The following is a 21,625-nucleotide window of genomic DNA, read 5'->3' as shown; positions in this document are numbered from 1 at the left end:
GTTCTTTTTTTCAAATGATAATGAGACATGTCTGCTCCTGGCAGCACCAATGTACTTCAGAGAGGATTGTGGCTACTCAAGAAACTCCACATGGAATTTACTTTCTTTGTGGCAAAAGTTAGGCACTGGACAAGAAAATGTCCTTGCCTCAATTATTGACAGTATGCTGTCCAAATTGGACAAGTGGTACAGAAAAGAATGTGAAAGTTAGGCACTGGACAAGAAAATGTCCTTGCCTCAATTATTGACAGTATGCTGTCCAAATTGGACAAGTGGTACAGAAAAGAATGTGACTGCAGAACTTTTGAAAAGAAGGTAGGACAGCCCTTCAAAAATCCTGCTTCACAGATAATTCTGCCAGATATTCTAGGACTGTAGGCTGAAGATGGATGCCCCAATGTTGCAGAGGAACCTTGGATGACTGTCCAGGCAACTGTTTCTGTCATTTCTTTTCTTTTCTTTCTTTATTTTTTGTTTTTTTGAGACAGGATTTCTCTGTGTAGTTTTGGTATCTGTCCTGGATCTTGCTCTGTAGACTAGGCTGGCCTCAAACTCATAGAGATCCACCTGGCTCTGCCTCCCGAGTGCTGGGACTAAAGGCATGCTCTACAGCCACCCGGCTGTTTCTATCATTTCTTATTTTTGGAAGTCGTTTGCTCTGCCCTTTCTGTTTACTTGAGTAATATTATATCCTTCTCAGGTATCTTGGATTTGAAGACTAGATGGTTACAGTTATAGTTTTTCTTGTTACCAGACTCAGAAAAGAAACTCACTGAAGTGATATAAAGTATATAAGGTTGAGAGACATAAAAGGACAGTTTTTGGTTGACATTGCAAGTCAGGATAGAAGATGAATTCGTTACAACACTTTGGACTTACCAAGATGGGACAGATAATGGAGTATTTTCTCTGAATTTTTCAAATGCTAATGGACTAGACATTTTTAATGTAATTATTGCCTGTATATATTTGTATATAGTTATTGTACTTGTTGTATATAGTTTTTCTACATTAGTTAAAACCTTCACTTTTTAGTTAGGAAAAAAAGGGGGAAATATTGTATGATATTTTGTTTGTGTTCTGACAGATAAAGCTTGTCTGGAGATCAGAGGGCAGGGTTAGCCACTAGTTAACCATAGAGGCCAGGTAATGGTGGCACACACCTTTAATCCCAGCACTTGGGAGGAGGAAGTAGGAAGAGTAGGAGTTCAAGGCCACACTGGGCTACATGAGATTGAATCACTCTAAAAGACAAACAGAGCTGGGCAGTGGTGGTGCACATCTTCAATCCCAGCACTAGGGAGGTAAAGACAGGAATATATGTTGGTAGAGACAGGATCTTGGCCCCTCATTCCTCCTGAGGTTTCATAGAGGTAAGACTTTTCTAGTGGCTGCTGCTCTGCTTCTCTGATCTTTCAGCTTTCACCTTGACATCTATCTGACTCTGGGTTTTTATTGTTAAGACTAAGTAGGGTCCTGTTTCAAATAGTGTTTCAAATTTGTTGCTGATCACCTCAGGGTAATTAAAAATACTTCTTTTGGAAAGTTATTGTTTATTTTAGTGGAGTCATGGATTGCTGAGCCTGCTCCAGAGAGTGTGACTGAACACATCTGCATAAGCCCGAGATCTAAATAACAACACTCTACATTACTTCTCACTACTTTTCTGTATTTTCTTTAGGTATTTAGTTGACAATTATTTTTCTTAACATGTATTTAAATTAAAATATAATTACATTACTTCTCCTTTTTCCTTTCCTTCCTCCAACTCTTCCCATCCCTCCCTATTTCAAATTGGTGGTCTTTTTCTTTATTATTATCATTTATACATATGTATATAACTATGTATAGCACAAATATGTGCAGATTTCATGTTGTAATTGTTAGTTGTCTGAACTCTGACAATTATTTTCACATCACAGTGTTTAGCAGGACAAAAAACTTCTCAGTTTTTACTTAATATTTTTAATATAATACAGAGTAAAAAAAAAGAATTTTGATATAAAATCAACCTCATAAGAATGACATTTTGTAGAACTGATTTTGTCTGACTTGTTTTCATTACACAATACTCTCCATTTTCACCCACATTGACCCAAAACATAAGATTTCCTTCCTTTTGTAAGTGAATAGCATTCCTTAGGTACACACACCATTCTTTTAAGGACACATAAGCTAATATCTTTCTCAATTCCTGTTGCAATAAATTGGACATGTGAATGTCTCAGCCATAATTTTCTTTGGGTATTTGTACTAGCTTTCCAACCCTATAACAAAATGCCTAAGAGATTTTGGTTTTGACTCACCATTTTACAGATCTAAGAGCCCTGTGACTTTGGACTTGTCTAGGTAGAACATATTGACAAAGGAACACAGAGGAACAAAACTGCTCACCTCAGACAGGAAGGAAAGGAGAATGAGGCCATGGTGATAGTTTCATTTAAGAGTTTGCCTCAGCAGGTCTCCTCAAAGATCCCATTAACTCTCAAAAGCAGCAGTACAGGACCATATTTTTAATACATGAACCTTTAGGGGATGCTGATTATGCAAATTATAGCAGGTATACCCCTACTAGTGGAATTTCTGGATTCCAACGTAGGTTTTAGTGATTTGAAGACAAGTATTGAAAGAGTTTAATAAGGAGGCACAAAGTCACCCCTAGAAGGAGTAAGTGTAAATGTTTTCTTGCCCAACAGGTAGATTGCAGTTAACATAGTAAGTGTCATGCATTTCAAAGTCGGCTGAAGGAGAAGAAAGACATGATAAACATTTGACATAGCACATATGCTAATTCCACTATCTTGATTATTCCAGGTATTCTAATTGCTTGATTTTTTGAACAGTCTCCGCACAAAATCATGTGTATGGAAACATCACACCTTCCCTTCATAGAATTGCTCCATGTTAATTGAAAATAAACCTTAAGAACAAAGAGCATCTCGATTCAAGTTTCTAAGTTTAACAGCATCAACAGATGTGCAATGAAAGAGGCATCTCTGCACTTCCTTCTTTTTTTATTGTTTTTTTGTTTATTGTCTTGGCAACAATGGCTATAGTTTTGACTATAAGCAAGTAGTATATAAATATATAATTGTTTGCTATGTGTGGTGGTTTGAAAGAAAATGGCACCCAAAGGGAGTGGTACTATTAGGAGGTGTGGCCTTATTGGAGTAGGTGTGGTCTTGTTGGAGGAAGTATGTCACTGTGGAGGTGGGCTTTGAGGTCTCATATATGCTCAAGCCACACTCAGTGAGACATTTGACCTCCTGCTGCCTGCAAGTTGTAGCATTCTCCGCTCCAGCACCAACTCTGCCTGCACATTGTCATGTTCCTCTTCATGATTGTAATGGACTGAACTTCTGAAATTAGAAATGAGCTGCCCTCAATTCAATATTTTCTTTATGAGAGTTGCTGTGGTCATGGTGTATCTTCACTAAGACACTATGTTAATGACCTTTTCCTTGAGATTTGATTAGCAAATAAGAAAGACTCTTCTACCTCATATATTTGTTTTAAGAAAAAAAATCTTTTTGGAATAACAGAAAGAAAAGTTTTAGGAGTTAACGAGTACAGACATGTTAAGCCCCAGCTCTGCCAGTTATGGCAAAAAAAGGTATCTCAACTGAGTAAGTTTCAGTGACCTGGTATAAAAGCCCCAGTAAATACTGAAACTCAAGTGATGATGCTGTGCTAAGGGCTAATGGCATAATGTGTTGAGTGCATTGTAAAAGGTTGCTAGGTCATCACTGATGAGCGATGGTAAGGAAAGATTCATAGGTAATAGTGAAGTTTTTATTCTACGAGCAACATCTGTACTCAAATCATGGAGACAGTTCCAATGGTCAAATGAAATCGGACACTGTTGTCTTATATGGAGACACCACTACTGAGTTCTGAAATAATGGGTTCCTATTAATACCCGTGAAAGACTGATTTTGATTGTTTTATAAAGTAATTTTTGTATGTTGGGTTGAGGCATCAGAGTTTTCAATGCACTATTCCTTTACCAACTTTTCAGGGGAAAATGATGTAATTGGAAAGGTATTTTAGCTAGGAAATGTAATAACTTTGATCTGACCTATATCCTTGATTCAAAGTGAAGCTTTCTTTTACTGTTGATGGTGGAAAGAGTTTAAGAATTTTACAGCTTTGCTAAGCAGTCTGACCTTTGCAGCACCCGAAGACAGGAATGCTGAAATGTTATGCTTAAAACCCATTTCACAATATGGCAAGCCATTCTTTCTCAACACACCAGAGCCATTTAGGCAACTGTAAGTTTGACACCTGATTTCACTTTAACAGCACCTGCATGGAACATAATTATCAATCCATTTTCATAAGAGACTTCCATGCTGCACAGATGGCGTCCTTCATACCAGACTACCAACAATGGATGTGGGATAACAGCCAAGCTGTCTGTAAGACATTCTGACAACCACAAAACAGGCATCTGAGCCGTAGGAAGAATTTCCTTTTCCTCTGAACCATATATGAACATCTGTTAAAACCTGTTTCTAAACTTTTCTTTCTGGCTTTTCTCTTCTGACATGATATGAGTAAAAGTTCAAAATCCATACCCCCCATTTTGACTTGCTTTGTGATATCTACACATTACCCACCAGAAAAAAAAAGTTTGAAGATTCCATTTCAAATTAACCTTAGATAAATCTTAGGTATCTTTTGGGGGAACTTCATAGCATTTAAGTTATACAGATATTCAAACATAACTATCAATTAATACAAGCAATCAAGACTGCAGTGAATGTGCATTCTCAAGTAACTAGTACACTGCAAATCTTCAAGGGGTACTGTGGTGGTTTTGTGTTCCCCCAAATATTGTATACCTTAATAAACTTATCTGGGCTTAGAGAACAGAAAAGCCACAAGATACTTAGGCTAGAAAATGTTAGCACACGCCTTTAATCCTAGCATTCCAGAGACAGAAATCCCTCTGGATCTCTGTGAGTTCAAGGCCGCATTGGAAACAGCCAGGCATGGTGACTCACGCCTTTAATCCCAGAAAGCAGCCTTTAATCCCAGGGAGCGATGGTAGAAAGCAGAAAGGTTTATAAGGCGTGAGGACCAGAAACTAGAAGCATTTGCCTGATTAAACATTTGGCTGGTTAAGCATTCAGATTTCTAGCAGCAGTTCAGCTGAGAGCCATTGGGATGAGGACACAGAAGCTTCCAGCCTGAGGAAACAGAACCAACTGAGGAATTGGCAAGGCGAGATAGCTGTGGCTTGTTCTGTCTCTCTGATCATCCAGTGTTCACCCCAATAACTGGCTTCAGGTTTGATTTTATTAATAAGAACTTTTAAGATTCATGCTACAGGGTACATTTTGATTGGGGCTCTACATTTTCAGAGATGGTTTACAGGCCATGGTAAACCAATATTTTAATTATGATGTTTCTAATTCACAAGAATTCTGAATGTAGGCTACCAGGAACTTTTCACAAAGCTAGAGGCATACTTTGTTCCCATGAAGCCAACAGTCAATGGGGAAGAAATCAGTAAATACTTACATAATGGATGGGAAACAAAACAGAAAGGCATCATTTCCTAATGTAAATTCCTTAACTAGTTTGCAAAGTGTATTACAGGATATTGCATTCTGTCTACCTGACCAAGGAACAATCTGGAACTCCCAATGCTCTTTGGAAAAGAGTCACAGCTTTATATAGTTGGTTTTAAAGGTTTTAATTATAGATGAAATTTCATCAATTTTGATTATATTTGTAAAATATTTTGAAAACAGGTTTTTTAAATTTTATATGAATAGCTTATTTGTTAGGTAGAATTATATGAAATCATAGCACTCAAATTCTTTTTCTTAAAGATGTATTTATTTTCATTTATGTGTATGTATGTGCACATATATATTTGCATGTACAAGTGTGTCCTGTTGCTCATAGAGGTCAGAAGAAGGTGTTGGTTCCCATGGAGCTGGAGTTGAAGGAGGTTTTAAGCTGCCCATACTGGGTGTTGGAAAGCAAATTTGGGCCCTTTACAAGAGCAAGAAGTACTATTAACCACTAACCATCCCTCCAGCCCCTGGTTCTCAAATTCTTAAATTATCTATTAGAGAAAAACATTTTGTTTGAGCAAATAAAAATTTATATAGCAGTCTGTGAGTTTTAATATTGAGGTATAGTATCAATAAAAATTTTACCTATAAAGCTTAGTTTGAAAATGAAGAGCACAAATGATGAAAATCCATGGTTTTGCCACAGTAGCTTGAAAATTTGGTGGTATAAAAGTTCTGAGAGTTGAACATTGAGGAAAAAATATATTTTGAATGTCACTGGGCTTTATAACTGCACCTTTGTGTGCAGCTCCAAGAGTGGGTTAAACTACTTCCTCCCAGCACTCAAGGAACTAAAGAAACAGAGCCAGAATAACAACTTGGACAACCACTCTAACTAGTGAATCCTTCTCCAAGTGTGGCCAGGGTAGGAATACAATACATAAATCAAACAGCCTGAAAACTGAGCAGAGCACCAAATAGAAACAGTGTATTGATATGGTAATGTGATTAAATCCCTAGCAATCCACGGAATCAGCTTAATGATCAAAGGAATTTATCTGGGGGTAAACTCACAACCACAGGAGATTTATTGTAGGGTCCAGGAAAGCTGAACTATGTCCCATGCTAAACAGCTTGGTCCAAGATCTCAGTGTCCAAAACCATGAGGTAGCCAAGAGAGGGCATAAGTGCATCCCAGGCCTTAAGGGTCCCTGGTGGTCATGTCCCAGGGACAGGTACCTCAAAGTCATAGGCAGGTGTTAACAGCTGCAGCTGCCACACTAGGGGCGGTGCTTCAGGGCGTGGCCCAGTCAGCTACTCACTACAGTATGAGATGATTAAGAGTGACTGTTAGCTAAATACTTACATAAATACGTAAAGAAGTCATAGCGAATTTCAGGTAAAATCATAAGGAAAATTCCCTTGATTTATTAACTTTGCAATATCAAAATAACACACACACACAAATATAGTCTTTCATAAACGTATCAAATATTTAAATTTGTGTTCAGTCTAAAGATATATATATTTTAAAAACCAAAATGTTCATAAAAACAGATAATTTTCTAAATTTATCTATTTGGCTTTCATTACAGCAATAAATTTTCATGTGCTGGAAAATTTTAAATAAATAATTGATTTTATTTTAAAGATTGATATTTATATGTCTGCTTCTCGATCTTTCTAAGGTATGTTTTTGTTAAAAATATAGTTTGACCTCACACTCTACTTCTCAAATGCTTCCACTGCAATCCAAGAAGTTTACCACAAGGGTGCTTCCAAAGCGTCTTTTTAGTTTTTTCAATCTGCCATGAAGTATTGTCTCAGCTGGAGATGTATTTGCTCAGAGGACATAACACATTCTCTGTCAACTTTTTCTATTTTTTTTTAATCATCAACCCACTCTATTAGATCATATAGACATGTGGCCATAAAATATTGCCATACTCTAATGCTGGAAAATCCAAATAAAATTGGATTCTGCACTAAAGAAAGTGAAAGTCAAAGAAATCATTCAACTAGTATTAATAGCTCAGCTATAATAACAGTTTGTGTCTAATATTTCATCAACCTAAGGCAAGCCATGATGTATTTAAAAACTATATCTGCTAAATTAAAAAAAAACATAATACATGATATTTCAACTATTAGTATGTTAAAAGAGAGGGTGAAAAATATAAGCATCTCTAAGTCCTGTGATTACTCTTTAATTTAAAGAAAATATGTTCATCTCTGTGACTTACATCAAAAGAGAAGAAACAGTAAGACTACCCTGAATGTAAGATTGCTGCAGTTTAACCCACTCTGTACCAAGAAGTAATGTGACAGTGACACTGTGAAGTGGTTGTTGCGAAACGTATGTATGGAGCCATTCTAATTTTGGAACTATTTTTGAAACCCATTCTTAATAAAATAAACCATATTTTATCAAGGAAGTATTAAATATTTTGTAATGTTACAAATTTTTTTTCTGGAATTTTTAACTATGATTTGAAATTAGACTTGAATAAAACAAGGTCAGCTTATTGAGGTAACAGTCAGACATGTAAACACATGTTTATGCTGGTCTGTATTTAAAGTATTTTAAAGCATTTTAACTGTCAAGGTATAATAATTATAAAAATGCCGGGCGGTGGTGGCGCACGCCTTTAATCCCAGCACTCGGGAGGCAGAGCCAGGCGGATCTCTGTGAGTTCGAGGCCAGCCTGGACTACCAAGTGAGTTCCAGGAAAGGCGCAAAGCTACACAGAGAAACCCTGTCTCGAAAAACCAAAAAAAAAAAAAAAAAAAAAAAAATGCATGATAATTTTGGTTGTGAGCCTAGTCTTTAATGGCTGAGCCATCACAACAGAAAAATCTCAGCTGGCTTAGAAACCCTTGAAGAAATGTTCACCATCCTTAGCTTCAGGGAAATGAAAATCAAAATGACTCTGAGAGTCCACCTTACACCTGTCAGAAAGGTTGAGATCAAAAACACTGATGACAGCTCATGCTGGAGAGGATGTGGAGCTAGGGGAACTCTCCTCCATTGATCGTGGGAATGAAAACTTGTGCAGCTGCTTTGGAAATCAATATGGCAGTTTCTCAGAAAATTGGGAATCAATCTACCTCAAGAGCCAGCTATATCACTCTTCATTATACAACCAAAGGATGCTCAATCATACCGCAAATACCCTTGCTCAGTTATGTTCGTAGCAGCTATATTCATAACAGCCAGGACCTGAATACAATCTAGCTGCCCCTCAACTGAAAAATGGATAAAGAAAACGTGGCACATTTACACATGGAGTACTACTCAGCCGTTAAAAACAATGACGTCATGAATTTCAAAGGCAAATGGATGGAACTAGAAAAAAAATCATCCTGAGTGAGGTAACCCAGAAAGACAAACATGGTATGCACTCATTTATAAGTGGATATTTCCTTTAAAGTAAAGGATAACCAGGCTACAATCCTCAGACCAAGAGAAGCTAGATAACAAAGAGGGTCCAAGGGGAAACTCAGATCTCCCTGAGAAGGGGAAAATTAAAGAGATTTTTTTTGGAGGGTGGACTAAGGGCAGGTGGATATAGGAATATGTGGGATCAGGTGGGGGGTATGGTGGCAGTGGGGAGGGTACTGAAGGAGACTACTGGAAAAGGGAAGCATTTCCGGGTGAGATAGAAACTTGGTTCAAGGGAAACTCCCAGGAATCGACAAGGATGATGCCAGGTAAGACTCCCAGCAATTGCGGGTATGCAGCCTGAACTGGTCATCTCCTGTGATCAGGCAAAACTTCCAGTGGAGGGATTAGGACATCAACCCAGCCACATAAACTTTGACCTACAATCTGTCCTGCCTATGGGATGTGCTGGGGTTGGGGTGGCACAGAGATCGTGGGAGTGGCTGTTCAAAGACTGGTTCAGCCTAAAACCCATGCCATGAGAGTGAGCCCACCCCTGACACTGCCTGGAGTGCCAGGACCCTGAGGCTGGATGACCCAGAGACCTAAGATAAAACCAAACACGACTGGAGGGGGGGAAATGTCAATGTGATGATGTCTAACAACATTCTGCTATACTCATAGATCGGTGCCTAGCGCAATCGTCATCAGAGAGCTTCATCCAGCAACTGGTGGAAAATAACGCAGAGACCCACAGCCAGACATTAGGCAGTGCCCAGGGAATCCTGCAGAAGAGGGGGAGGATGTACTGTAGGAGCCAGAGGGGTCAAGGACATCACAAGAAATCCCACAGAATCAACCAAGCTGGGCTCACAGGGGCTCACAGAGACTGAACCGACAACCAGGGAGCCTGCATGGGACTGACCTAGGCCCTCTGCATAGATGTGACAGTTCTGTAGTTTGGCCATCTTGTCACAACTCCTAACAGTGGGAGCACTGACTCCTTTGCTGACTTTTGGGACCCTACTCCTCAGACTGGGTCACCTTGCCCAGCCTTAACACAAGGCAAAGTGCTTAGTCTTGGTATAACTTGACATGACAAGTTGTGTCTGGATCCATGGGAATCCTGCCCCTTTCTGAATAGAAACAGAAGTGGAGTGGATGGGAGGGGGGAATAAGGGAGGTTGGGGGAGGGATTGGGAGGAGAGGAGGGAGCAGAAACTGTGTTTGGGATGCAAAATAAACAAAGAATAACGAAAGAAAGAGAGAGAGGGGGGGAGGGAGGGAGGGAGGGAGGGAGGGAGGATGGAAGGAAGGAAGATAAGGAAGGAAGGAAGGAAGGAAGGAAGGAAGGAAGGAAGGAAGGAAGGAAGGAAGGAAGGAAGGGAGGGAGGGAGGGAGGAAGGAAGGAAAGGAAAGGAAAAAGACATGTTTACAGTAGTAAAATGCATAATAGAAAATCACAAAAACAAAGAAAAAACAAAGTTTAAATATTAACTAACTTTTTATTGGCCCTCACTATTTGATAGGGCAGTAATTTTTCTGATGTCATTTTTATTCTTTTGTTCAGTATATTTAACTATATTCTGTAAGAGCTGAAAAAAATATTGAGTTTGCCATGACAAAAAAAAAAAATTACTCAGGTACACCAGCTGTCTTTGGACAAAAACAAAGTAAATAAAATTGACTTAGTAACCTATGTTCACAATAACATTTGGAATCAACTCCCCCAAAAGCTCTGAGTAACTATGGGAATTAAAAAATAGAATCATGTTGATGATTTGCAAAAAGATATGTAGTATTCATTCCTTTATCCCTCTGACCCATGCTGGGAAATCACCATAACTATGCATAATATTTACATACCATTTCCAGAGATCGGTGTTTTCATGCAGTCCCATGGTATCTCGGAAGGAATATTATATGAAAACACAGGCAGTGTGTAATAAGATTTCATATCATTAAGAAACCCCCTCCACACACACATACAATTCCTTTTCTCTTGATTGTGAGCACTTATGGAATATCCTAGATGACAGTTAATGATACTTTAATTGTCCTAAAATATTTAAATTCTAAAAAAGAATGAAGCCTATATAGTGTATGTATCACTTTGAATGTAAGTAAATACTGAGATACTGCAAAATGTACTAAGTTCTAATTACCATCACTCTGAGGGATGGTGACATAGCTCAGTATTAGGGGACTTGTATACCATATAGACAGCACTGAACTCAATCCTCAGCGCAGAAACAAAACCAAAAGCCTGCTTGTAATTACTGTTACTATATGTGTTCACTTGTTGGGGTGTTGACTGTGAACTTGTGTCTCCAATGTGTCATTTGAATCCATGTCAACAAATTGTGATTTTGGTCAGCCATGTGACCTTTCATACCTGTTTGCTTACGTGGAATCAGTGTTTCATTTTAGGATTGCTCATAAAAAGGTTTAATCCATTTTACACCTGCTTCATTTCATTTTTGAATGTCTTGTGTATTGACAATCATTTCCTTTGATTTTACTGGTCATAATAAGCTATAATTCTGATATATAACTGCTTTTGTCTCATAACAAATTTTAGTCACTTCTAAGCAGCCTTTGTCTGTTACTTCTGGAAACTGTTTCCTTTCCCAAATGAATTATCCCACAACCCTTCTCTATTGACTTCAATCTGATTTGTATCTACTTTATTCTCAATTTGTAACGCTGTTTCAGTTTGAATTGTATTCTAAAATAAAAATGTCAACCCACCTATGTATGTTATCAATACAAATATACTTCATATTCATTCAAGTGATTGATGATATCTGTTCTATGCCAATGGGAATGATCTCTTCATCAATGTTAGTTCAGAAATATTGCTGTTTAATGAGATAAAAATTATTGCACAGGGGAAAACTGTGATACAAATAGCATAGTTGTTCACTTTATTTCCTGAATACTGTTGGTACCACATCAAAATAAGTTAAATTAAATTGGATACATTTTTATTAGTCTAAATATTCTGAAGGGAATAAAATCAATCACACAATGATGGTGTAATGGGGAAGGCAGGTGGAGGGGAGGACTCCACTGGTAATTCCCTAACTGCTGGGGAACAAAGAGTAAACTAAAAGCACTGTGATAGTGATAAGTCGGGCTTTGACACCAAGTGTGCAGTGAGTCCTCTTCTGTTTCTTCCCGCCGCAATATTACAACTGGGGATTCTCTTCAGCTTGTTTAGTTTGTCTTCCACACCAAAAGTTGGATATTATGAATGTAAAACATCTGTTTGCAGGCTGGAAAGGTAGATCAATATTAGGGGACACTTGTAGCATGGCTGAGTCTTTGGGTTTGGCACTAAATACCAAAAAAAAAAAAAAAAGAATAAAATAAAACTATTGGACAAAGATATGTGTTAAAATATATTACTGTTGAAATTCAACCACAGCTGTTGAAATATATTACCATTTCATTTAACAAACTGTGTTTAGAATATGCGTGGTCTTAGAAATTCTTTGGTTACCCATGAATTTTTTATGCCATAATAAAAACTTCAGAAATTATGGAATATAAATGATTCATTGCTCACATCCATTTAGATTTATATAGAAGCAAAAAATTAGGGGATATTTTAAATATATATATATTTTAAAATCTATTAAATTTAGCTTGTCATGGTGGTTGCGGCCTGTAATTCCAGCACCTGGGAGGCTGAGTGAGGCAAAAGATTGTTGTGAGAACAAGGCAAGGCTGAACTACCTAAGGAGTTCCAGACCAGCTTTGGTTTCAGATAAATAGATAAATCTATTCAAATCAATGAAGTCACAGTAGGGAGACAATAATTATTCGAAGGATCATTTATTCAATATTTTTTTACAAAATACAAAGACTTGTTCTGCATGAATATAGAGCATATGAAAAATAAGGTATTTTTGCTGAGTCTAATTTTCAGACATTCAGAATTTCTCATCTATTCTCTTGAAGAATTAGCTTTGGCACTTGGTTTGATATCTTAAACAATGAGGAAAAAACCTTTTCCCTGTTAATTGAATCACATCATAAACACTAACAATTTAAAGATATAAAATTAGACATTTGCCACGCAACACTCTTTCTGCTAGGTAACTGATCTGCATATGATCCTAAGGTTTTTCAAGCTATAAAAGAGGAAGACTCGAGGGGCTAGGTATGTTCTATAATGTATCAGCAGCAGTTGATAGTAAATGCAACAGAAGATTTGTTTTGTCTGTGGTACAAGAGTATGTCCTATCAGACTCTACTTCATTTTCTCTACATGAACACAAGTAAGCACATACTGACTGTCTCTGACTGACAAAACTGTATAAAAATACAGGAAGCTTGGCTGTGGTTGTCAATGGGAGAGCCTATATTCATCAGCTAATATGAATGCGTTTGCTAAAATTAGTGAAGACAGGAAAATGATTTAGGGGCTAATATATACAGAGTTTGAATACATTTTCCATCCACTTGGTGATTTCAGGCACTGTGGCTGTTCAGGATAAACTATTTCATGGGTTAACTTGATAGCAATTTACTTTTCAGTGCAAGCAAAAGCAAATACCTGCCCAGTGTCACACACATGACCTGGTACAATTGGAATGTTCAAAGCGTTTTTATTTTTAACATCTTCGCCTTGGAGACATCTTGAAAAGAAACTTCTTACCGAGTTTGCTCTTGGTGACAATTTAATTTTCAGTGAAACCCAAAGCAAACACTCATCTCCCTCTCTGTCACATATAGGAACAAGTGTATTTGGAATACGCTCCCCTTCTCCAATTTCACTGTGGAAGCATCTTCAATAAGAGGCACTTAGTGTAAACCTTCTATCAACCGTGAGAAACAAGACTTGAGATGCCTGCATTTAGTTATATTAAGCAACGCTGCCACAGTCATCTGCCATGTAAACGATGTTTGGGTAAGGCTTGCCATCACAATGGTGCTTTCCTGAGAATGGAGCTGGTCCCTGTGTATATCACAAGTGTGCGTGCTCTGAGCTGTGGTCGCTGTCGCGACTGTCGTCATTTGCTAGTGAGTCCCCCGTCTGCTGGAGGGTCGCCGCACCGATCCCTGACAGCTCCGATGGGAGAAGCGTTCCCTTTTTCACATTCACCAGTTCCTTTTCTCGGGCTGCAGCCCCTTGCTGTCCCCCTTTGACCCGCTTCCACTTCATTCTCCTGTTCTGGAACCACACTTTCACCTGGAAGGGAAGGGAATAAATAAGTCAAAGAAGGCACTGAAACCTAGTTCCTCCAGGGCCTGCACGCAGACGTCGTGACGCCGCGATTACAGAAACCCTGCAGCATTGCACTGGGTCAGGTCGCGAGTACATGATAATTGAAAATGCTTAGACAGCCCTTACACAGAATTTTCATAAACGCCAACACACGACGCAAAAGTAGAAAGAGGTGGAGGAGTTTGTTCGAAAGCACTGAACTGAAGTTTATGAACCAAAGAAAACGTATTTGTCTCTGCCATGTATTTACATATGTAAACATGTGTCTCTGCCATATATTTATCCGTTCTCTGAAGCTTTTCTTTGACTTGACCATAGAGTATGTGCTGGTTTATCGGTGATAAATCGGCCTCTGGAAGGGAACTATTCATTACAAATGTCCCCTAACTTGTGAAGGCAATGTATCTCTGCAAACCCTTTCACGTCAATGGGAAAATCATAATTCACCTCAGTCAACATCCAGGTGCTTCTTGGTTTTTATGGAATGATACCGCAATAAAACTCGAATGAAGAAAAGTCTGGAGCCCGCTGTTGCTCAGCTGGGGACTGTCTGTGCGCAAAGTTGCTGGACACTTGTTCCCCCAGAGGTCTACAGGAAGCAGATCTTCTTACCGACCTTCTTTGTGCTCTTGCTTTTATTAACATTTACTTTGCAAATATCATCTAACTGTTGCTAAAAAATGCAGCCTCAATAAAAATTCTCAGCACTTACCATGAGACTCCCCTGGGTGAAGACCCAGAAACTTCATCAAAGGCCTAAAGCGATTGTGATGATCGTTCTCAGTACAATGACAGAGAGAGCTTCCCTGGGTTAGTCCCACATTGGTTCAGTCATGAATTCAGATTGATTAACGTATTTACCAAGGGTTGGATTGGTTTGCAATATTTTCTCCTAGTCTATGACTGCTTACTCTGCTCTCATTTTGGTTTGGTTTTGTAAATCTCTGCTAAAGTAAACTGCCGTGGTTATTAATCCCTTTGCTTCTTTCATTTGGTATTTTTTTTTCCTGGTTTGTGTTCAATTTCTTTACAGTTCATTTTTGTATTTTACAGACTTTTTGCAAGCTGCTCTGGGCCAATTTATTAACCAGTCCACCCACTTCCATGACCATCTTTCCCTGTGTTATAACTCATGCTAAGCATATGCCTTCACCAAACTCCTACACCTCTGACAGAAACACATTTTCATATCTGATAGAAAAAGACCATATTCTTCTGCATCAAAAACATTTAGAACACATCACATTCTCAATTTCTACTAATACACAGTGCTGAGGGGAAATCATGAGAAGTGTGTTCGGCTTTCAAAGACATTTGAATTTTACACACTGAAGCTGGTGGCCTGTTTACAAACGTTTGCACAATGAATTATTACATATATCTTATCTCTAGACTCTCATTTAAGTAATAATGGGAATCATACATCAGATATTACCCATGTACATATTAATACATTTAACAGTACAGAATCAAAAATACAGCAAAAAAGTTTGTGATTTAAAGGTCGCCGATAGATGTCCACATACTATTACAACTTACTAACCAAAAGGTCAACACTTGCCTTTTACTAGGTAGCTACAGGGGATAGACAACTTGACTACAGCCCTATTCATGCACTATTTATAATATATTTTTTTCTGTTTTACTAATACTATTTTAATTTTATAGTGAGGAGCTGAAACAAAGCTTAAGTGACTCGAGTAAAAGTCTCACTATATAAAAGAAAAACACAGTGCATAATGTAACCTTGGGACTCATTGGTTGCCAGGAGTGCCTCTTTTTTCTTTACTTTTGGTACCTTATTGTTATACCTGTAGATCAATGCATTTCTCAACTCTCTTCAGAGAAGTGTTTGTGAGCAGTAGATAGTGATTAACACTGAGACCCACAGTAAGTCAAGGGGAAGAGAATAAGAAACTGAAGAATGCTCAACCCTAAACGCGCTCCCTTCTCCCAATGACTTGGGGTTCCTTGCCAAAGAGAGGAGAGGAACTCATTTAAGAGTCAGACATGGTGTGTGACGACAAGGAAACAGTGTCTTCCAGACACAGCAGGACTGTTGCACATTTTAACTCACAATGGTTTTGACAGCACGCACAAGACCTGTGCAAGCCCCAGCCAGACCAAACACCAACGTGAAAAGTGGAGCCGGGCCTGAAATCCTACCCCTACTAGTGGAGTCATGGGCAATTGAGAGCTCCTGGGGAAAGGAGTCAATCTTCTCTAAGAGTGTAGCTCCTGACAAGTTAAAAAGGCTCCAGTGAAAGCCCACATATCTAATAATATTTGGTCTGGATGCTTTTGTTTTTGTTTTTGTGTTTAAAAGGACACAAAGGTGGATGGGTGGTAGTACCTGGAAAATGGATCTGAATCAAGAGAAGAAGTGAGCATGATTAAAACACATTATTTAAAAATCTCAAAGAGCTAGGTTTTATTCTAACTTTTAGGAGATATTTGTAAATAGTAGATTCATACTGGATGTAGTTGAAGCTTTTGTTGTATATGAGAACGTGTCCTTATTAGCTTCATATTTAAAGAAGGTCCTTACCTATCTGCTGTCGGAGTTGTTGCCATTGATAATTTCTGATGAGAGATTCACTGTGGTGGTATTGTGTTCCCCAAAATATTGTGCACCCTAATAAACTTATCTGGGGTCAGAGAATAGAACAGCTACTAGATACAGAGGCTAGAAAATGGTGGCACTCACACCTTTAATCCTAGCATTCCAGAGGCAGAGATCTACCTGGATGTCTGTGTGTTCAAGGATACAGCCAAGCATGGTGACTCACACCTTTAATCCCAGAAAGTGAGTCTTTAATCCCAGGGAGTGATGGCAGAAAGCAGAAAAGTATATAAGGTGTGAAAACCAGAAACTAGAAGCTTTTGGCTGGTTAAGCGTTTAGGCTTTTGAGCAGCACAGTTCAGCTGAGACCCATTTGGATGAGGACACAGAGTCTTCCATTCTGAGGAAACAGGATCAGCTGAGGAACTGGCGAGGTGAGGTAGCTGTGGCTTGTTCTGTTTCTCTGATCTTCCAGCATTCACCCCAATAACTGGCCTCAGGTTTGATTTTATTAATAAGACCATTTAAGATTCCTGCTACAATTCACCCTCTAAGTGGTAGAGGAAATGCATTTAGCTTTATCTCTGCTCACTCTCAGAGTCCACATGGTTGTGTTGCCACAGAGTTAATGAAACAAATTAATAATTATGTCTCCTTACTTTTGCTGTTTGGGGCATCCTTCCCTTTTCAATTTTTGTTCTAGTCACCTAAAATCAATTCTTAGCTTCTAAGAAATTATTTGATCAACTATTTTCCACAAAAATCAAATCTGATAATGACTAATTTAATCAGGACATATGACATTTATGCACATTTATTATTTTATCTGTACTTCAAGTCAGTTTTATCTGCTTCCTGTCATATCTTCTAGAAAATGAGAGCTTTGTGCATTTACTTTTCTTCATGTTAACAGCTAAGCTAACGCTCCAAATAAATGACTTAACAACTCAAATAAAATTAAATCCTTCATTCTAAGAAATGGAACAAGAATAGGACCGTTTTGATAAAGTTAAAGCAACGTTGATCAAATCTTCTATCCTCTTAGTAGCTCTGTAAGCAAAATGTAGGTTCAACAAACTCTTCATGTGAGAAATCACAAGGGCAAAATAAGAGCTCGCCGTGGTAATAGCCAATATGTAAGAACCTAGTTGTGGTCTTTACTTTTTAGGATACTTTATGAAGTTTCTTTATTCTCCCATGGTTAACAAAAATATTTAATGTTTAAATTACCTGGATGATGAAACAAAACTTTCTATTACCATACTTGACTATATCACAAAAGAAAGCAATCAAGAGAACTTTTTATGATTGCTTCAGAAATTGGTTTTATTATTTTGTTTTTGTTGCTTTGTTTATATTGAGACAGGGTCTAACTGTATATTGAGGCTATTCTGAAACTTACTATGTTGCTCAGATCAGCCTAAAACTCTTGATCCTCTTCCTTCACCTCCAAATTACTGGGATTTCAGTCATATACTACCAAGCTCAAAGTTAGAAATCACAATTTTTATCTTCTATGAGCATATTTAAAAAGAAGACCATTGTGTCACTGACTAAATACTGATTTCCAGTTCTTTACTTGACTTTGTTATTCATCTACATGACAGCTCGGTATGCACAGATTTGTCCTTGGGATCCATAATATACCAAAAGAAACAAAAATTAAATATGAATCTGGAGTGTAAAATTTCCAAGGTACCTGGAGGCATGTTGATTGATGAAATTTCAATATGACAATGTCATAATTCATGTTTATATAGTACCTCTTTGGGGGAGACAGATATAACACTAAGTATTTATATCAAAACTGAAAATGTCAGTGACCTATATAGATGTCTTCAAACATCTTGAATTTTTGGAGTTAATATTCTAATGATTTTCATTATAATGTGGGCAAGAGAAGTATTTTCTCCATTGTCTAACAAATATGGATTCATATATTTAAGATGTGAAAACATTCAAAGAATATTTCAGAAATACAGTTTCAGATTTAATCATGCAATTCCTAGTGACTAAATTTGGTCATGGTAGTTAATCTGATACACACAGCATCGACAGGCCCTGGGGAGGCCCCATCCCAGTAGGTCAATGGTATCATCAGCAGGTGAACTGAAGAATTGGAACCACACAAATATTAAAGTGAAGAAGACAAACAAAGAAAAGAACTTCTCGATCTTCATTTTGTTTGAACAGACAAGTTTACATGTGGTTAAAAGAAGGGGTCCTGACATATCTAGAGACATATTGCATCAAGAACTGCACCTTCTGGTGTTGGTTGTCAGCGTGCAAAGGCATGTGTGTGTGTGGGGGGGTCAGGATGCCTGGAGGACGGAAGACTAAAGTCCTATTTACCAGCCTGCGACTCCCCTTTACTTAGGCGCAGAGTTAAGGACCTTCTGGCTCTAGTTTTGGTTCTGAGTCCTCTGTTTTCTCTGTTTATGTCTTATGACTCATCCATATTAATGTGTCAGAAAAATTTGCTCATATTTTCTTTTTTTTTTTTTGTTTTTTTTCAAGACAGGGTTTCTCTGTGTAGCTCTGGCTGTCCTGGAACTCGCTTTGGAGACCAGGCTGGCCTCAAAGAAATTAGCCTGCCTCTGCCTCCCGAGCACTGGGATTAAAGGCGTGCGCCACCACTGCCCCGGCTATTTCTCATATTTTCAAACAAACTGAATTTAGTTCTTCTCAGTCAATGTCAAATAGCATAATGAGTGAGAAATAAGTCACTAGAGAAGCAAGAAATGGAGCTTCCTAAGTAATTTTCATCTTGTGGACACAATTGCATCTTAATGGTTATATATATATATATGGAATATATGTATATATCTAATATGTATACATATACTTCACTGTTTTTTCCAAACGATGGAACCAAAGTAATGTGTGAGAGATACACTTGCTGGAGTGTTGGTTTATTGGAACTGCACCTTTAGCATGCTTCCAGGGAGCAAAAGTTAAAGTACTCTCTGCTCTGTGCTCTGCCTGTTTGAATCCAACTCCGTCGGCCTATTTCATTCACACCAATATTCCATGAAGACTATCTCCTCTTCATCTTATTTTTTGCATAAGATAAATAGGCTCATCATTCAGTTAAGTGAAGTATCTCTAAAATCAACACGACAATAAATTTAGTTTATTGTTTGAAAAGCTCTAAACTAAATTCGGCACTTTTCTTCTGGCATGTTATAAAATTCTGGAATCGCAAGCAATCCCTAAAGACACATCAAGGTACCACTTGGTGCCATTTTGCTCAAGCTCATGAGACCAGTTACAAGAAAGCTTCTCTTCTCTACATCTTGCCTTATCTCTGTAACCATGTCAAATGACAACTGACAGGGTGGGATTATCAATATGTACTAAATATGATAAAGTCACCTCTACTCATCATCTGGATAAAATATAAATCTAAACTACTCCTTTCTGAAATAAAGGAACGCATCACTTTGTAAGTATAAAAATATAGAATATTGACAATTTGCTCTGATCCAATCTGTGAGCCTTCACTATCTTACAGATTTAAGAGAAATATCCCCTAATTTGTAATTAAAATCTCCTTTAAAATACCACACTTACCAAAACTTACACTTCACCCATGCCATGGACATTTTTCTAGTTTAGTGGTCCTCAACCTTCCTAATGCTGTGACACTTTAATGCAGTTCCTCATGTTGTGGTGACCCCCCATTCCCTGCCAACCATAAAATTATTTTTGTTGCTACTCCATAACTGTAATTTTGCTACTGCTCTGAATCACTATGTAAATATCTATGTTTTCTGATGGTCTTAGGTGACCCCTGTGAAAGGACCTTTCGACCCCTGATGGGTAGTGATCCACAGATGGAGAACCACTGCCCTAGTTGAAGTCACATCATGTATGGCCTTTCAAAACAAATGTCATAAAAAGTATCGGTCCTTGTTATTTTAAATGACTTAAACACTGCTGGAATGAAAAGAAGGGGCATTCTAAAATCACTGGCTGTGCAGATAGTCCTAAGTTTCAAATATATCATTTACTGATCATTGAAACAACTTACCAAATAGTTAAACTTATCCATGTAGATTTATAAAAATAAATTTGCAGAGGAACAACATCATGTAAAAAAGGCAATGTGAAGGACTAAATACTGTATATTTTGTGCAAAAGATAATTCTCTCTTATATTAATAAAAATGGATGGGTATTTTGAAAATACTTGGCATTAGATCATTTAGTGATTTATGAGTAACAAAGAAAATCTAATGTCTCTCACTTTCAGTAACGGAGCCTGATTAGGTGAGATTTTTCCATTTATGTTACCAGAGGTGCCCTGAGTACAATGTGTGGATTCTAGCAATTGTAGCTTGTTTACAAGACCTCACGGCTGAACCTCTGTTCAGCTCTGTCAAGTGGAAGTATCTCCTTTTCCTGTGTTTGGGATCCTAAACTCTAGAAATGTCCCATTTTCTAGTCCTTCAGGTCATCCCTAGTGCTGCCTCCTTCCTTCCCCTACTCCAGGATACCAAAAGTCTGGCAGATTTTTCCACCTATACTGGATGGAGACAGAAGGCAAGAATTAGTCTGTATGGCTTAAAACACTTTTGACAGGGGGATTTTCATACTGGATTTGTAAAATGTCCCAAACAGACCTGCTACTGTTAATCGTGAAGAGGACATGAGATGATGTCAGAACTGCTAGCTATAAATTCGATGCGGGAAGATTACTAGACTTATTACTGCCCTACAAACTGGCATTACAAAATGGAAATGCAGCTTTGTCCTAGGGTCCCCATTCTTACACAGTATAAAAAATGTTATTTAAAAACTATTTGCCAAATAGAAGCACTTTGCAAAGCAGGATCCCTTCTCCTTGCAGGAAGAAATTGGAAGGTAATTGCAGAATCTATAATCGATGGAATTATAGAGTGCCTTGATATTTCA

At 38.0% G+C, this 21,625-nt stretch overlaps 1 protein-coding gene across 1 annotated transcript in view; it reads right to left on the bottom strand.

The window, feature by feature from the left end:
- Positions 1–12,734: 12,734 nt before the first annotated feature.
- Positions 12,735–21,625, bottom strand: part of Meox2 (mesenchyme homeobox 2) — a 61,461-nt gene continuing 52,570 nt past the window's right edge. Inside the window, exon 3 of the mRNA XM_052738358.1 lies at positions 12,735–14,110. Within this exon, the coding sequence (XP_052594318.1) occupies positions 13,886–14,110 (225 nt within the window). The 3' untranslated portion in view covers positions 12,735–13,885. The remainder of the gene's footprint in view (positions 14,111–21,625) is intronic.

Source organism: Peromyscus californicus, unplaced genomic scaffold (assembly GCF_007827085.1).
Source record: "Peromyscus californicus insignis strain IS unplaced genomic scaffold, ASM782708v3 Scaffold_15__1_contigs__length_86483966, whole genome shotgun sequence".
NCBI classification, from domain to species: Eukaryota; Metazoa; Chordata; class Mammalia; order Rodentia; family Cricetidae; genus Peromyscus; species Peromyscus californicus.
Note: the sequence above shows the minus strand (reverse complement) of the source record. Positions and strands in the feature narration are given on the sequence as shown.